Here is a 16820-nt window from a genome sequence, read left to right as displayed (position 1 = left end):
GTACCCTTCTCCCCTGCAGATTCCTGTAAGGGAGCAACCGCAACAGGCTTACCCGCCTGTTCAGACAATGCATTTTCCACATTGTCAAGCACTTTCGAGACCGTTTCTCGCCTCTGTGACATATCACCCACCAGCCCAGCGGATAGCAACTGCAGCAAATTCAATGTCACTGGGTCTGCTACACACGGGATAATCAGAACGATCTTACAGATTGTCGTCACGGATTCGGCACTCACGGGAAATGAGGGTAGTCCAGGATTATCTCCAGCACGGTCATCGCCCTTCTCCTTAATACAGTAGTTGCCACGGGAAACGCCTTGGCCTTGACTCCAGTCTTGTTCCGGACGGTCACTCCATCCACACCCTTTAGGACTTTGTGCACATGTGCAAGAAACATAGGATCTCCTGAGAGCCGCACCACTCTCCACCTCCTTTTCTTCCCGACCTTTGCCCTTGGCAACGGCACACATTTTCCTCTGGAACTCCAGCCGCACAACTCGAAGCCTTTTCTCCGTTCCATAGCTGCCAGAAGAACGGAAAGTCTTTTCCCAGCACACACTCCACTCAGGGTCTTACATTTCAACACCTCCCACTGCAAAGAGCCATAGTCTGTTGCAAAGGTCAGAGTCATGGTGGTATCTGTCTCTGAATTTCCCTTTATGAACTCCAGGACCTCTGGCATAACACGGGACACTTGTTGGCGGAAATCTAAAGTGACCCACAGCGGGATTCCCCCAATCACCAACTCGCAGGCGCTTTCTATATCAGATCTTCTAATCACACAATTATCCATTGCGTAGTCCTCTGTAGGTGGGTGTGCACAGACATAGTGACCAAAAAAAAATGTTTTTATATTTTTTTTTTCAACAGGTCAGTCTCTCTTTCACTAGGCTTCTGGCCCTTTAAATCACTGCACAATTTCAGTAACTTGCAACACAGCAAGAGTCCAGAATCTAAAGAGCAGCAGCCTCACTAAAAAAGAAAAAAAAAACAGGCTTCCAGCCGTTTAATGCTTCACACAGCAACAAAGCAGCATTCAGTAGCACCTTCTCTTTGTCTTGTCGTTGCCCCTAGCAACCGGCTGTTGTTGCCTTTTTCTCATGGACAATTTGCCCGCATCCTCCACCAATTGTGAGGGGTAGCTCTCTTTCAGGCATCACACTCACAGATATCTTCACAGACAATGGATTTTTCATGTCCAAACTGTGCTTTTTTGCGGCACAAGCACAAACATAAACAATACAAAATAAACACCTGCCCGGCTGGGCTCTAATTAATACATATAATGGTTTCCCTGACTCACTAATAATCATAGCTTTATGCACAGAGTCTCAGGCTCCAAGTCTTAGTCGGTCTGCTCACCAACCCACAGTCCACACTGGGTAAAGATCAGGCTTCACCTAGCTTCGTGGCCCCTCAGCCCTCCTTGGCTGAGACCACCCAGAGCCTCTGCAGGTGTCTGATTCATAATCACTCTCTTCCCGTTCTAACACACTGAGGGCTCGTTTTATGCCAGACTTATTACAGCAGTCTTCACCTGTGATCACCTGTTAGGGAAAACCAGGTCCTGGAATGGGGGGTGGATTGGGAGGTCCTGGGAGACTAGAACTAGAACTTATGCTAGTATGCGACATAAATTATAGTAAATCTGGTGAACTGTGGAGCTCCGTCTCCTCTCGCTAAGACCCACTCCTTTTCTTGACATTTTATAAAAGTGTCAAAAAGCTGAAAAAGTCACAGATTATTATGCAAATATCAAGAGCGCCATAACTTGTGACTTTTTAATCCCACTTTTGTGGCATAAAAGGATTGAGAAATCTCCCCCCGTGTGCTTTGCAACAAATTACACAGTTTTAACAAATGAAAATCATTTCAGTGTCTAACCTCTGCGTGGGCTTTCATGGTTAAAAAGAATACCGTTGACGGCAAACAGGTTATAGGCTTCTCTAAAATTCACCACAATCCAGTAGGCATAGAGTTTGGCAGCTCCTGTAAGACATGAAGAAGATATCATTGAAATAGAAATCAACGGAGAAGCAACACATCTGCATAGATTGCCATTTGTTTGTAAATTAATTCATAGACCAGATCTGACTTTGGATTTGTTTAGTAAAAGGTTGCAATAGGGCTACCATAGAGGTATGATTTCAGATGGAGGCATAATGACTTAATTTGTTGGATTCCATATTAATCCAACAGAAAAGAATGTGACATGTCCCATTTGACTCCATAAGTTCACGGCAGGTGTAAAAAAAAAAAAAAAAGGAGGGGGGGCAGGGAAGGAGATGGGCCGGCAGGCTCGTCTCATTTAACATTTTCTACGCCTGTTTTAGGCTTAGAAAATGGTCAAAATGTAAGACAGTTCGGAAGCTGTCTTACATTTAGAAGTAATCCTCCTGAAGAAGCACTAGCGAAACGTACGTCGAGGAGTACGCTTGTTAGAGAGAGCCCACACGTTAGACCACTGGACATTGGGTAGGTGAGCAACTTTGATCGATTTGATGCATCCATTCTGTATGTATATTGAACATGTATTGAGAATTGTATCCACTCAGATAGGATGCAGCCCTATATATGAATGTCATTTATGCTCGCCATAGACCCATGCTTGACTCGCTCCACATCAGAAGTTATCACAATATTATGGCTAGATACAGCTTTCAATAATATATGCTGACCTAGATTCCAGATATAGGGTGTTTTGAAAGTGATTGCAGCAAGTCAAGCAATTTAATCCATCTACTGTGGATATATTGTGGACTGTCTCTTCTAAGCATGCTGTATGGTCTCTACATTTATGTTTGTATGTATTTTATGTTGCAATAAAATTTAACTTTATTAGGTAAATACGTGTACCGATTCTCTTTGTTGATTTTTACATTTAGAAGTGGTGGTGGATCCGCCAAAGCTATGAAGAGGCCGGCGCCTCTTCATAACTTCGGTAGATCTACCGCCAGTGCAGGGCCTTATACTTACACAATGAGTCTAAAGGAGTTTGTACAAAAGTGCATGGGGGCTTAGGGCTTGGTATTAAGAAGCTGCATAGGCACCACTCAAGATTTGACGAGATCACACGCTACAGTACTGGCGTCACGAATGCAGTCAGCAATTGACTGCCATGGTCATGTAGAGTGCTCAACAATGTGCCACGAGGCAGCAAAGGGCTCTGGTGACAAGCAATGCAGGAACTGCACCACATTTAAGGGGTAATAATACATTTAAACCTTTTCTTACATTTCCTGCTTTCCGGAGGAAGAAACCCCAGCAAGGAAACGAACACTCCTTACATACATACATAAATGATGAGGATACAAAACTTTTTAAGAAAAGGGCATAGAAAATTTGCCCTGTTGCAAATAAGAAAAAAATGGTAGCAATCCATCATAAATATAAAGGTTACTTGATCATATGAATAACACGTATTATTTTACAGAATTCTGTGTTGACTCACCGTATGGAGAGCGAGGATAAAATGGAGTAGTCTCTTTTTGTGGAATTTCCTGGACTTTTCCATAAAGTTCACTGGTTGAGGCTTGATAAAACTTCACTGTTTCAATAAGGCCACAGGTTTTCACAGCATCAAGAAGACGTAATGTGCCAATGCCGTCAACATCTGCGGTATACTCGGCCAGATCAAAGGAGATCTAAAAAGAATAACAATAATTGAGTAACCTACAAAAATGAGGAATAAGGCTACTTTCACATTAGTGGTTTTTGCGGATCTGCAAAAATGTTTCCGTTACCATAATACAACCGCATGCATCCGTCATGAACAGATCCGGTTGTATTATGTACTATGTTACTATGTCTTCTATAGCCATGACGGATCAGTCATGAACACCATTGAAAGTGAGTGGTGGACGGAACCGTTTTCTATTGTCATTGTGTGCCAGGACGGATCCGTCTTGCTCCACAACACATCGCAGACAGAAAAACGCTGTACAGTAATTCTGTCTGCGATGGGAGCGCAACCAAACGGAACGGAATGCATTTTGGTGCAGACTACAGTAGTCTAGAGCATGCACTGTTACGGTAAGCAGCGGCGCATGCATTAATGTATTATATCACAAATTCAAACCTGGGTTCTTGGATGCACATTCCACAATTATTAAAGAACTGGGGTACGGCTTCGTAATGTAACACATTAATGCATGCACCGCTATTTACAATAATGGCACATGCGCAAGATTACAGTAATCTCCCGTTACCCTGCACCATCTTGGAAAAGCCTCATCGGAGCTAGGGGTTCGTTAGTAATATGAGTTATGTACATGAACGAACTGGGTTCTTCCACAGCAGGCCGAACCTGGTATGCTCATCACTATAACTAATGTATTTTCTGTTTACAAATATGTGCCAGCTGTGAGATATATATTTTCCTTCATTATAAATGGCGCTCCTGGTATTTAATCTGCATAGTAATGTGCACGTCCACCTATTAAGCTGGATGGGCATGGTCACACATGCTCTGTTTAAATCTTCAATTGCCACCAGTCATATGTACTGTTAGAAGCTGTGACAGTTATAAGAAGAGATCTGCAGCAGAAAGAACATGTCCCCTGAGAAAAAAAAAACAACATGTCCCCCTGAGAAAGGACACATCCCCTGAGCTGCCAGCCTCAGGAGAATCTAGAAGAGCAACTGGAGCAATTGATGGGGAGTTTTCTGGGATCGTGCGGGAGGTACAGGGCTGGTTCTAACTTTGTCAGTAAGAGATTATCATGTACTACATGATATTATTTTCTTTTTTTGCATCAATCATGGCAAAACCTCATTAAGGGAGGCATGCCCTTTTTCTTGTATTTCTTGGCTTCTTATTTCTGAAGGAGAGGACAGGAGTTCTGGAAAAAGCATCACAGTGAATCACCAGCATACTCTTCTTAAAGGGGTTTTCCAAGATTTTAGTAAAGCGCTGTGGAATATAGCACTACTATATAAGTGCATAAAATAAATACATTTTAATACTGATGACCTATTCTCTGAATAGGTCATCAGTATCTGATTGTGGGGGTCAGACACCCGGGACCCCAGCCAATCAGCTGTGTGAGCACCACAGCCTTCTCTCAGCTTTTCCTTGGCCTAGGTACAGCTCAGCATCATCTAAGTGATTGGGACGGAGCTGTGATACCAAGTACAGCCGCTATACAGTGTATCGCACTGTGCTTGGTAAGCAGGGAGTAGGCAATAGCGGTCACAGGAGCGCCAATGCCGGCTCAAACAGCTGATCGGCGAGGGTCCTGGGTGTTGGACCCAGGCTTGGACTGGCCCACAGGGGTACAGGGGAATCCCCCGGTGGGCCCCTGAGCCAGGTGGGCCCCTAGTCTCAAACCCCCTCAACAAGTGGCATATAACACAGTAGACTTACTGCACTACAAACATATATTCAATGTACTGGACCTCCTATACACAATGCAGCTAAGCTGCAGTCACTGATCATAGTCAGACTCGGACTGCCTCAGACTAGGCACTGGAGCTAAGACTACCTCAGACTAGGCACTGGAGCTAAGACTACCTCAGACTAGGGACTGGAGCTAAGACTACCTCAGACTAGGCACTAGAGCTAAGACTACCTCAGACTAGGCACTGGAGCTAAGACTTTCTCAGACTAGGCACCGGAGCTAAAAATGACCTTAGACTAGGGGCTGGAGCTAAGACTACCTCAGACAGGGCACTGGAGCTAAAACTACCTCAGACTAGGCACTGGAGCTAAGACTACCTCAGACTAGGCACTGGAGCTAAGACTACCTCAGACTAGGGACTGGAGCTAAGACTACCTCAGACTAGGCACTAGAGCTAAGACTACCTCAGACTAGGCACTGGAGCTAAGACTACTTCAGACTAGGCACTGGAGCTAAGACTTCCTTCAGACTAGGCACTGGAGCTAAGCTGTAGTTACGGACCACAGTTCTACCCTAATTGAGCTGAGCTATAAAGCAGTAAGATATGAGGGACATAAATAGCAGGCAATCATCCCCTGCAAGTATTGACTTACATAATCCCTTTTTCAGTGTCTGAAAGAAGGGTCCCTTTAAAAAATATTCAATAAAGGTGTATTTTGCTTTCACTAAAGTCAATATTTCGATATCATAAAAAATAACATTAACACATAAAAAAAGCTACATCAATGACCTGAATTTTTTTTTAATCCACCTACATTAATGTTTAGTTGCCCATAAATATACAGTATGTTGACCATACAGGTTACTAGTACTACAGGTACCTATGATGACACAAAGCTCCCGGTGACTTCTCAGTGATTTTATGGCATTATCAGTAAAGACAAATGTGTGATAAACAGAAGATAAGGGAAAACTATTCAATCCATTATGTATTGTGATGTCAAACCCAAGAGGTTAGAGTGGGATTACTGCAATCAGTTATGACAGCAAAAATGACAGTCAACAAACACCTAATGACAACCTTTTAATTAAAAGCAACTCCCCAAGCCCATAAAAAAATCAAAACTACATGAGCTAAAATGACAGACTAAAATGTACAACTCATGAGGCGACATAACCATAGAAAGCTGTCATTGTTCAAGGCTATAAACTCACATCTATCGAGCGTGTACACGGTATCTTCCAAGCCACACTTCATGCAACCAATTTACTAATGCTTTCTGTTCAGAAAAGTTTTAGTTTTGGAATTATCTGTTGAGGGAAACACGCTGATCTCTTCAGATAGCCAGTCCAAGTAAAGCCTCATGCACACGACCATCTGCATTTTATTGCGGACTGATTGACTTCAATGGGACCAAGGACTGCATTTGGCGGACCAGAATAGGACATGTTCCATAATTTGTGCAACGGGCATGTCATCAGTACGCTGTCTGCATCTGTGTGTCCGTTCGGCAAATTTAGAACACACCTTATTCTGGTCTGCAAAATGTGGTCTTTGGTCTCATTCAAGTCAATGAGTCAGAAAAAAAAAAGTGGATGGTATCCACAGTATCCATACGGTTTGTGGACGGCAAAATGGATACAGCCGTGTGCATGAGGCCTTAATGTGTAACTATAATAATAAAAAAATGTATTTATATAGCGCCACCATATTCTGCAGCGCTTTACAAATTCATAGGGTCCATGTACAAAACAAAACTAACTGGCTAATATGCAACTGAAACACTAGGAGTCAGGGCCCTGCTCGCAAGAGCTTACAATCTATGAGGAATTGGGGTGACACATAAGGTAGTTGATTGTGATAAGTAGGATTTGAGTCATTATTGAACTGACAGGAGTGGTGCCGGCCAATCTGCTTCGGGTTTGGGACTACTGGAGGATCGAGTTCAGGCCAGGGGAGTTGGTGGGGGAAAGGTTTAGTCTAGGAATAGTCATTTTAGGTAGCTTGATAAGCCTGCCTAAAAAGATGTGTTTTTAAGGCACGTTTGTGGGTGGAGAAGTTGTGGATTGACCCAGTATTCCGGGGTAGAGTATTCCAGAGAGTAGGTGCAGCTCAAGAAAAGTCTTGAAGACGGGAGTGAGAGGTACGAATTATGGAGGTTATTAATCTTAGGTCGCTAACAGAACGGAGAGCACGAGTAGGGTGGTAGATGGAAATGTATGGAGGTGCAGCACTGTGGAGAACTTTGTGGGTGAGGGTGAGACGTTTGAACTCTATTCTGTGGTGGATGGGCAACCAGTGAGGTGACTGGCACAGACTAGTAGCATCAGTGTAGCGGTTGGTAACAATATATTTTGTCACTGATCCTTGGAACAAACGTTTGCATTTCACCAATATTTTGCCATTCCTGACCCAGTACAGGGAACAGAGCTGTGTTGCAATTCAGAACCAGCACACTCTACTCTACAGGATTACCTGAACTAGCAGAGTAGTGTTTGGCAGTCCCATACATTGTACAATGTTGAGAAATTGTATTCTTCAAATACATTGGTTCTATAAAACAAATAACATTTTGAGAAGAAAAATAAATAACATACCAGTTCTCTAACCAACTCACAACTGATATGCTAGATTCACAATGCATTACATTTGGTGTGCCGCCAATCATATACTTATATGCAACTGTATGCCTTTGTTGAAAAAAATTCAGTAGAGAAAAGAGTATATGTATAGCACAGACCAGTAAAATCCCCAAAAATACTTTTATTGGAATTTTAAATCCATAAAAAGTGCATATATATATAAATGGGTGGGGTATACAGGTTCCTTCACATGGATTTCCACGACGACCGTTTTGCATCCCACGTCACGCTTCATCAAGGTGCCACATGTGGGATGTGAAGCGGCCGTCATGCCAGTGCATGTGAAGGAACCACCTTCTATCTCCACACATATGTGTATATGGGATTTATGGATTTGAAACTTCAATAGAAGAATTTTTTGGATTTTACTAGTGAGTGCCGTACATACTATATACTCTTTTCTATATGGAATTGTTTTGAATATATGCTATCCTTTGCTGGTATAGACCACCACTTTTATTTTTCCTTGCGGACTACAAGTCTAATAATGGAATGAAGATGTGTTGTGTGGAGGGTGTAGTCCCTACATTTTTTAAATAAAGTTTAAAAACCTATGCCGTGACAACATCTATTAAGTGTACTTTATATCTTGTGTTGATGAAAGTTAATTGGCATGTCTGGCACTTAAAGGAAATGCATCGCCAAACATTTTATCTGCCAGTTAAAACCAGATAGTAACACATCTCTTTTTTTATAATCTGTTTTATTTCCTGATTTTATATATATATATATATATATATATATATATATATATATATATATATATATATATATAGTTTTTTATTTATTTATTTTTGCTGAACACTATTATGGGGGCGGCCATCTTGCCTGAGCTGTACTTAACGGAAACATTAAGAAAATTGCTTTACGGCAGCCACATGGACCATAGACACAGTGGTCAGGAGGGGACCCTATTGACTTCTATGGGATAGTTTTCCAGGCATGCTCTGTGACCTGTGCAGAGGTCAGGAGGGAGCTGAAAAGCTGTGATATTGCCTATTGTGAATGATGAATCCTGTCTTATCTGTACACAGAGATGATATCATTACAGGCAGGATTAGAATGGTATATAACTGCCGTAAAATGATCTTTACAAACCAAGTGGCGCCAATTATTAGACATAGTGGCCAGTGCAAAAACTGCAGGATTTTTTGTTTTATTTTAAATATAAAAAGTGACATGGAAAATGCAAAATACCATAAAAAAAATTATTAAAAAATATGTTCAACATAAAAAAGTGATTTAAACAGCACATTCCCTTTAAGAGATAATGAGCAATGTGACCCTAGCTGTATTGGAACCTGAACATCTTCATAAAGTCTATGATTCACAGAACACTAACCAAGAGGTAAAAACTATCTTGTCGAAAATGTGTTTAGCTTCTCAACAACTAAATAAGATATAAATACAAACACAAAAAGAAAACGTTAACAATAGATATAAAGGAAAATATGGAAATGTCTAAGGATTTCATCAATAAGCGTCAAGGATTTGGGCTGATGAACGGCTGGAAATGGTTTACAAAGCGAGTTATCCTGCAGGCAACAACAGTAGATGGGAAAAGGGAGGACTAGTAGGAGGGCGCTCTCTTTCTGGAGGACATGACTAAGAGCGATGTAAGAGATAGCCAATTCATTTTTCCTTATTTGTGCCATGGGAATCTTAGCCTAAGAATAATTATGGGAGGAAATCATTTTTTTTTTTCATTCTGCTCTGCCTATCCACAAGCTGAACACACTTTGTAAATTGCATTTAAGGTTGTAAAGTGCTACAATGAAGAAAAACAAAATATTTTCCCAGGACAATAAAATGTAAACTCTATGAAATAAAGATTACTATGGTAACCACTGATGCCGGTCGTGGGGAGTAGGAAACCACTAATTGTATGGCTGCTGAAACAATGAAAGTCACAAAGTTAATCACAAGTTCCAGAGCAAAATTATTCTTGACATGAAAATTCCATTTGTTTTATGGCCTCAGCTCTGCATAGGGAATGGTGTTTGTGTCATACTTTAGGAGCGCTGAGCCAAGAGTATTCTTAACGGAACGGCTGGGGAAGTGATTAATGCAAAAGAAATGGGGATGACCCTTTTTATCAACTGTGAATTGAGTTTCCCTTGATCTCAGTGACACTAAGGCTCTTCTGCTAACAGGCACCAGAGCTCTTCTGTCCTGCAATGCCATCTTCACTGCAAACAGGAGTACTGCACGGCAAGGTTGTTGTTGGCACAGCATGTGGGTTTTCTCTGAAAACGGAGTCACGTGTGTACTGAGGCTTGTGGATGCAGGAGACATGCAAAAATCCTTTACTCGGCTCGGTTTGATAGTTCTGTTACAATAGCAAATATAAAGATCCATTATTAAGGGTTAAATGGTTGCAAGGTTTTATTTTCCCTGTGCTGATTTAGCTTTTGTGTTCCCATAGAAATGAAGAAAGGCCAAGCATACCCCTACAGTATTAAAAAGGGCATCTGTCAGCAGATCTGTACCTATGAACCTGGCTGACCTGTTACATGTGCGCTTGGCCGCTGAAGGCATCTGTGTTGGTCTCATGCTCATATGTCCCACCATTCAGCCAGTTTCATAGGTAGATATCTGCTGACAGATGCCCTTTAAGGCAGGCTTCCAGTGATTAAAACAATAAAAAAAAAAAAAAAAATGCCATGACGATTATTATGGGGGTCATTTATTAAACAGAAATACGCCAAAATTAGGTTTATTTCTGGAACAGATTGCAGCACAATGGTTCTTTGCGCCACAATCTGCAAATTCTCCGAGCTCACGTCAAGTGTTAAAGTGTGCGTGGCATGGGCGGGGAGGGAGACGGGCCAGCAGGAAGCGGTCTTGCATTTAGACGCTTTAGAACAGGGATGCCCAAGCTGCGGCTCCACAGCTGTTGGAAAACTAATACTACCAGTATGCCCAGACAGCCTACAGCATGGCATGGTGGGAGTTGTAGTTTTACAACAGGTGGAGGGCCGCAGGTTGAGCGTCCTTGCTTTAGAAGATCCACCGCCAGGTATCTTCAAATAAATGTGTCCCTATGTGTACTTGAAAATATGTTAAAATGTTTTATGTATGTCGCTTAAAGGGGTCGTGTCACTTCAGCAAATAGCATTTATCATGTAGAGAAAGTGAATTACAAGGCAGTTACTAATGTATTGCTATTATTTGCTGGCTGGATTCATTTTTCCGTCACAGTCACCAGAAGTAGCCCGCTCACAGTAAATGACCAATCTGATGTTGTGGTTACAAACGGCCAGCATCTGAGGGCTTAAATGCCCATGATCAGAGTTATCGCATATCACGGACACTGCCAGCAGGTGTCTGCTGTATAACACAGTTCTTGAGCAGCCGCCATACTTAAAGGGCTTCTGTCACCCCACTAAAGTCATTTATTTTTTTTGGGCTAGTTAAATTACTTATATTGCGATATATGAAAATATAATGGTCTTACTTACTTTGATTCAGCAGTTTCTTCTAAAAACAAAGTTTTATAATATGTAAATTAGGTCTCTACCAGCAAGTAGGGCGTCTACTTGCTGGTAGCAGCTGCAGAAAACCGCCCCCTCGTCGTGTTGATTGACAGGGCCAGCCGGGATCTCCTCCTCCGGCCAGCCCTGTCGGCATTTCAAAAATCGCGCGCCTGTGTTCATTCGGCGCAGGCGCTCTGAGATGAGGAGGCTCGCCTCCTCAGAACTCCCTCAGTGCGCCTGCGCCGATGACATCACCGAAATAGAAGACGTCATCGGCGCAGGCGCACTGAGGGAGTGCTGAGGAGGCGAGCCTCCTCATCTCAGAGCGCCTGCGCCGAATGAACACAGGCGCACGATTTTTGAAATGCCGACAGGGCTGGCCGGAGGAGGAGATCCCGGCTGGCCCTGTCAATCAACACGACGAGGGGGCGGTTTTCTGCAGCTGCTACCAGCAAGTAGACGCCCTACTTGCTGGTAGAGACCTAATTTACATATTATAAAACTTCGTTTTTAGAAGAAACTGCTGAATCAAAGTAAGTAAGACCATTATATTTTCATATATCGCAATATAAGTAATTTAACTAGCCCAAAAAAAATAAATGACTTTAGTGGGGTGACAGAAGCCCTTTAAAGGCCCCACTTCCACCACATGTGAATGCCCAATGTAACAAGCTTATTAATAAAAAATTTAATAAAAAAACTTTTGTTAGACACAGAATAAAAAAATAAGTCTAATGTTCTACTAGAGTAAACTACATGCAGCAGATTTGTTTCTGTCACATTTATCAGAACAAGTTGTAATGGAACAGAACAAGTTCTAATTGAGCCACCGATTTAGCAGTCAATTACGTTGAATGATCAAAATGTTCACGATAATTGCCTGATCGTCAGGGGAGATGAAGCTGTATTTACACCTCCTCTAGAAGGGGACCAGTAATCGATACGGCGATCGCTCGGTCTCGATAGAGAATCGTTGTTTCAGGGCAGCAGATCCCTCTTTACATGGGATAATCTGCTGCCTAGAAACATTGTATCTTTCAGCCAGCATCAAAAATCAATCACCTAAAGACTAAGCGTTCATTGGGTGATCGTTGGCAACTTTACAAGGGCCAATAATTGGGAACACACGTTTGTACAAATGCTCGTCCCCAACAATTGGCCAGATGACAGGTCCATGTAACTGGTCATCTGGGACCTTTACCCCGTTTATACACGTGCCCCAATATGTTGTTTTAATCCACTCTTACACAAATATTATAATCTCCAGAAATTATTAGAACGAAATATTCTTCCAGCAGAGTGGGCACAGCAATTCCCTAGTGTCTGGTCAAGGACAATCACTCCAATAGGGATGAAAAAGCGAAAGACTATATGTCAACTCTAGCTTTTCATACATAACTTCACAAAGCTCATTTTCCATTTGAGGCTTCACTCTTTACAAGCTATATATAAAGTGACATAGGGAAGAACACATCAAACAGGACTCAAATAGTCACAATGAGTAAAAAAGAATGAAGTGGAAGGAAGATATTAATATTGCTGGAGGGGAGCAATTACATTCTGATTAGCACATTATAAAGAGCTGTCAGATTATCGCATTGTGATGAAAATTTTACATTAAAAAAAAAACACAGAACAAAACCACCAGTATTGCCATGGTGGGAATACTGGATGTGATTATATGACTAATCATCATTAGGGATCCAGCAGATCATCAAGAGCCGTTTTGCTTGTGACTGATATATTGTGCAAATTGTTTTGTTGTTACTGCATTTGCAAAATTTGTGGCGTTCAAAGATCCTATTTGAAGGCGACGGACGACTTTACACTGATGTTTTTATTGTTTATTTGTTCCCTAAATGTGAAATTAAGCAACTCTAAATATTCTTCGGAAACTTTTTCCTACTATTTTGCTTCTTCACTTAGATGCCGTTGCTGCTAATTCTTACATAAATCAGTGAGTGTGCTGTTCCTATTTTTGATAGCTCTCTCTGCTCTCCCCCTCCCTTTTCTTAGGCTACTTTCACACTAGCGGCAGGACAGATCCGACAGGCTGTTCACGCTGTTGGATCCGCCCTGCCACTATTTCGCCGTGCCACCGGACTGCCGCTCTGTCCCTATTGACTATAATGGGGACGGGGGCGGAGCTCCGGCGCAGCACGGGAGTGCAAGGCGAGAGGCCGGCGGACTAAAAGTACTGCATGTCCGACTTTTTAGTCCGGCGGCCTCTCACCGCGCACTGCCGTGCTGCGCCGGAGCTCCACCCCCGTCCCCATTATAGTCAATGGGGACAGAGCGGCAGTGTCTGGCGGCACGGCGAAATAGCGGCAGGACGGATCCGACAGGGTGAACAGCCTGTCGGATCCGTCCTGCCGCTAGTGTGAAAGTACCCTTAGTGTCAGAGACAATGGTAGGAGTCTGCACATTATGGAACTGTGTGGACAGTTGGGGGAGGATACAAAGAGGGCAGCTCACACAAGCTATAGACAAAGAAGGAGAGCATACACCAGGCAGTTTGCAGAAGAAGGCAGCAGCATTTTGGACATTCAGATCCAGCATGTAATATTGGGAGGAATGTGACCTCATGAGATAAGTCTGTACCTAGAAGCAGGCTGCAAACTGAATATCAGGATTTTTAAATTGAATGAAGACTGCAAACTAAAACGTAGTGCAACTTATTTATTCAAGGAAACCACTAATATATGTTAATTCAATTTTTTATGTCAAAAGGTGTCTATAGCCTTTAAAGGGGGATTCCAGGATTTTAGTATTGATGGCTGTGGTCTGACACCTCCCACCGCTCTTGATTAGCTGTTTTGCAGTAGCTCTGGCACCGGAAGTCCTCACCGGAACTAGACAGCTCCATCCACTGTGTAGTTGATGGAACTAGTAACTGCAGCATTGGAGTGAATGGAAGAAGCACCGCAGTAACTACCTCCGTACATTAAACGATGGACAAAGCTGTGTATTTCCAGCGCCAACTTCGGAGACCAGAGCTACTCGGAAACAGTTGTTTTGAGGTGGTACAGGATGTAGGACCCTCGCCCATTACATATTAATGGCCCATCTTAAGGACATGCCATGAAAGTAAAATCCTGGAATACCCCTTTAAAAAGGTGCTGACAAACCTCCCCTGGGATGCTTGTTGAGGCATGGAAGATAGGGGATGTTCAACTATTTCAAAGGCTATCCGCCATGCCTTGTTGTCGTTTTACATTTTTCGAAGGCCTTTAGTTCTGTTATTATCAAGTTGGATAATAAGGAGGTGCTGGAACTCGGGCTCACTGACTGCCATTGGTTGGGATATCAACTTACACTAGAATGCTAACTATGAAAATACATCTTTAAAAGGGTTTATCCCGGAATAATTTAAAATGGCCAGAAGCAACCTATCCAAGAATGTGAATAGGACTGGTTGCCTCCTTTTGCAGAGCTGCCAAGGGGAAGGTCTGGGCGCGGAGCCTCACTATACACTACGCTGCTCTATAATAAATGGTAATGATGTGATCCTGCCTGAGATGTGCCATCATGGCTAAGCAGCCTGACAGGAACGCTCACCAATGTGTAATATATGCCACTAGGCAGCTCCGCAAGTGGCGACAACCAGTCCTGCTCACATTCTAGGATAGTTTGCTTGGGACTATTTTAAATCAATCCCGGAGAACGATTAAATATTCTACCAAAGGACCCGGCTCCCATATCCCATATGATGTTATATCCTGACATTTCTAAATAACACTGGAGAACTCTTATGTGCATTTAGAGCACAAGAATTCCAAAAAAATCTCCTCAGGCAGACAGGACAAAGCAATAAAATAAGTGATTATAAACCAATGAATAACATAAAAAGGTGCAAACTGTTTAAACAAAAATTAGATTTCATCTAAAATAAGAAATGCTTATTTTACAGTCACTCTGTGTATTTCTACCATAAATCTTAGTGATTCTTGGTTCAGCGTAATAACACATTCATTATGTAGGCTGGAAAATAAATAAGGGTCCCACTTGGAAAAGGCTCAGTGAAGGTCTCAGGATTTCAGGCATGAACTATTTGCTGTCCTAATGTAGGAGTGAAATGCTTAAAAAGTGATAAATTAAGCAGATAATGTTTGGCTAGTTGCAAAGCATCTTGCAGAGATCATCAATCCAGCACTGTGCCCTCTGTACACTACTCCCAGGCAGTCTCCACCAAATGGAATTTTTCTCCATGCTAAGCTATGTAGTCGTCCACTGTCACTCCACCGTGAATCATGTGCCCACCCAGCTTCCACAACCTCTCCCTCTGCACACATTAAAGTGGATATGTGGATGATAAAGTATTCAAATAGCAATCTTAAATAAATTAAGGCAATCTAAGCAGGCTTGTTGCTTTCTGGTACAATGGGAAAAAAGAATGAGAACTAGAAATTAAAAAATACATTAAAGAGGATCTTTCACCACTTCTGACCTGCTTATTTTAATAACTACATGCATTCCCCATGTAATAACAATTCTGGAGCATCAATTGTTATGGCTCTATGTTGTGCCATTCCTTTATTATTTCTAGTAGAAGTTATGAATGAATTGCTATTAGCCTTCAGTAAGGGTACAGAGGGGAGGTAACCAGTTGGGGGAGTGTACCTGCACAGCCTGAAAATGGCAGCACTGATTGGATAGAGTGAGTCTGTGCAGGTACACACCCCCAACTGGTTACCTCCCCTCTGTACCCTTACTGATGGCTAATAGCAATTCATTCATAACGTCTAGTAGAAATAATAAAGGAATGGCACAACATAGAGCCATAAGAATAGATGTTCCAGAGTTGTTCTTACATGGGGAATGCATGAAGCAATTAAAACAGGAATGTCAGGAGTGGTGAAAGGTCCTCTTTAAATAATTAAATGGAAATTCCCTACTTTATGACCAGTGGAGGTCCAACCTCTGACTGATCCAGAGAATGAAGGGACTACAGCACTGTTTCAGTCTTTCATGCCCTTATAATTTTTATATTCACAGTGTGATTCATGGCCACACAGTTGTCCAACAATGGCAGAAAGAATGAATCAACTGACCACGATCTTGGACAAAAACTCAGACCGGCCTTAGGGTACTCATTCCACAGAAAAACCAAAGAAATTCTACGGCAAATCTAAAATCTTGATCATTTATGGTCACATCCGTAAAATCATCACATTAAATGCATCCTTTGTTTTTCTGTGGAATGAGTACCCTGTTCAGGTGTCAACTATACAGGAGAAATTACGAAGTACTATGGTAGCCAGAAAACAAAACAATGTCATGTCGAATACCTTTGTGTTAAGAAATACTAAAATATTATGCGAGTGTGAAAATCATATTGCAAGCTTTCAGAGCTTATTTGTGA

General features: G+C 42.1%; 1 protein-coding gene across 2 annotated transcripts in view; it reads right to left on the bottom strand.

The window, feature by feature from the left end:
• Positions 1–16820, bottom strand: part of GMDS (GDP-mannose 4,6-dehydratase) — a 543088-nt gene that overhangs the window by 355566 nt on the left and 170702 nt on the right. For both annotated transcript variants that reach the window (XM_040432856.1, XM_040432857.1), the window contains exons 6-7: positions 3452–3644; positions 1885–1989 (exon numbers count right to left, since the gene is read on the bottom strand). In XM_040432856.1, the coding sequence (XP_040288790.1) occupies positions 1885–1989; positions 3452–3644 (298 nt within the window). The remainder of the gene's footprint in view (positions 1–1884; positions 1990–3451; positions 3645–16820) is intronic.

This window comes from Bufo bufo, chromosome 5, assembly GCF_905171765.1.
Source record: "Bufo bufo chromosome 5, aBufBuf1.1, whole genome shotgun sequence".
Lineage (NCBI taxonomy): Eukaryota > Metazoa > Chordata > Amphibia > Anura > Bufonidae > Bufo > Bufo bufo.
The sequence above is the reverse complement of the archived record's forward strand: the minus strand, read 5'-3'. Positions and strand labels throughout refer to the sequence as shown.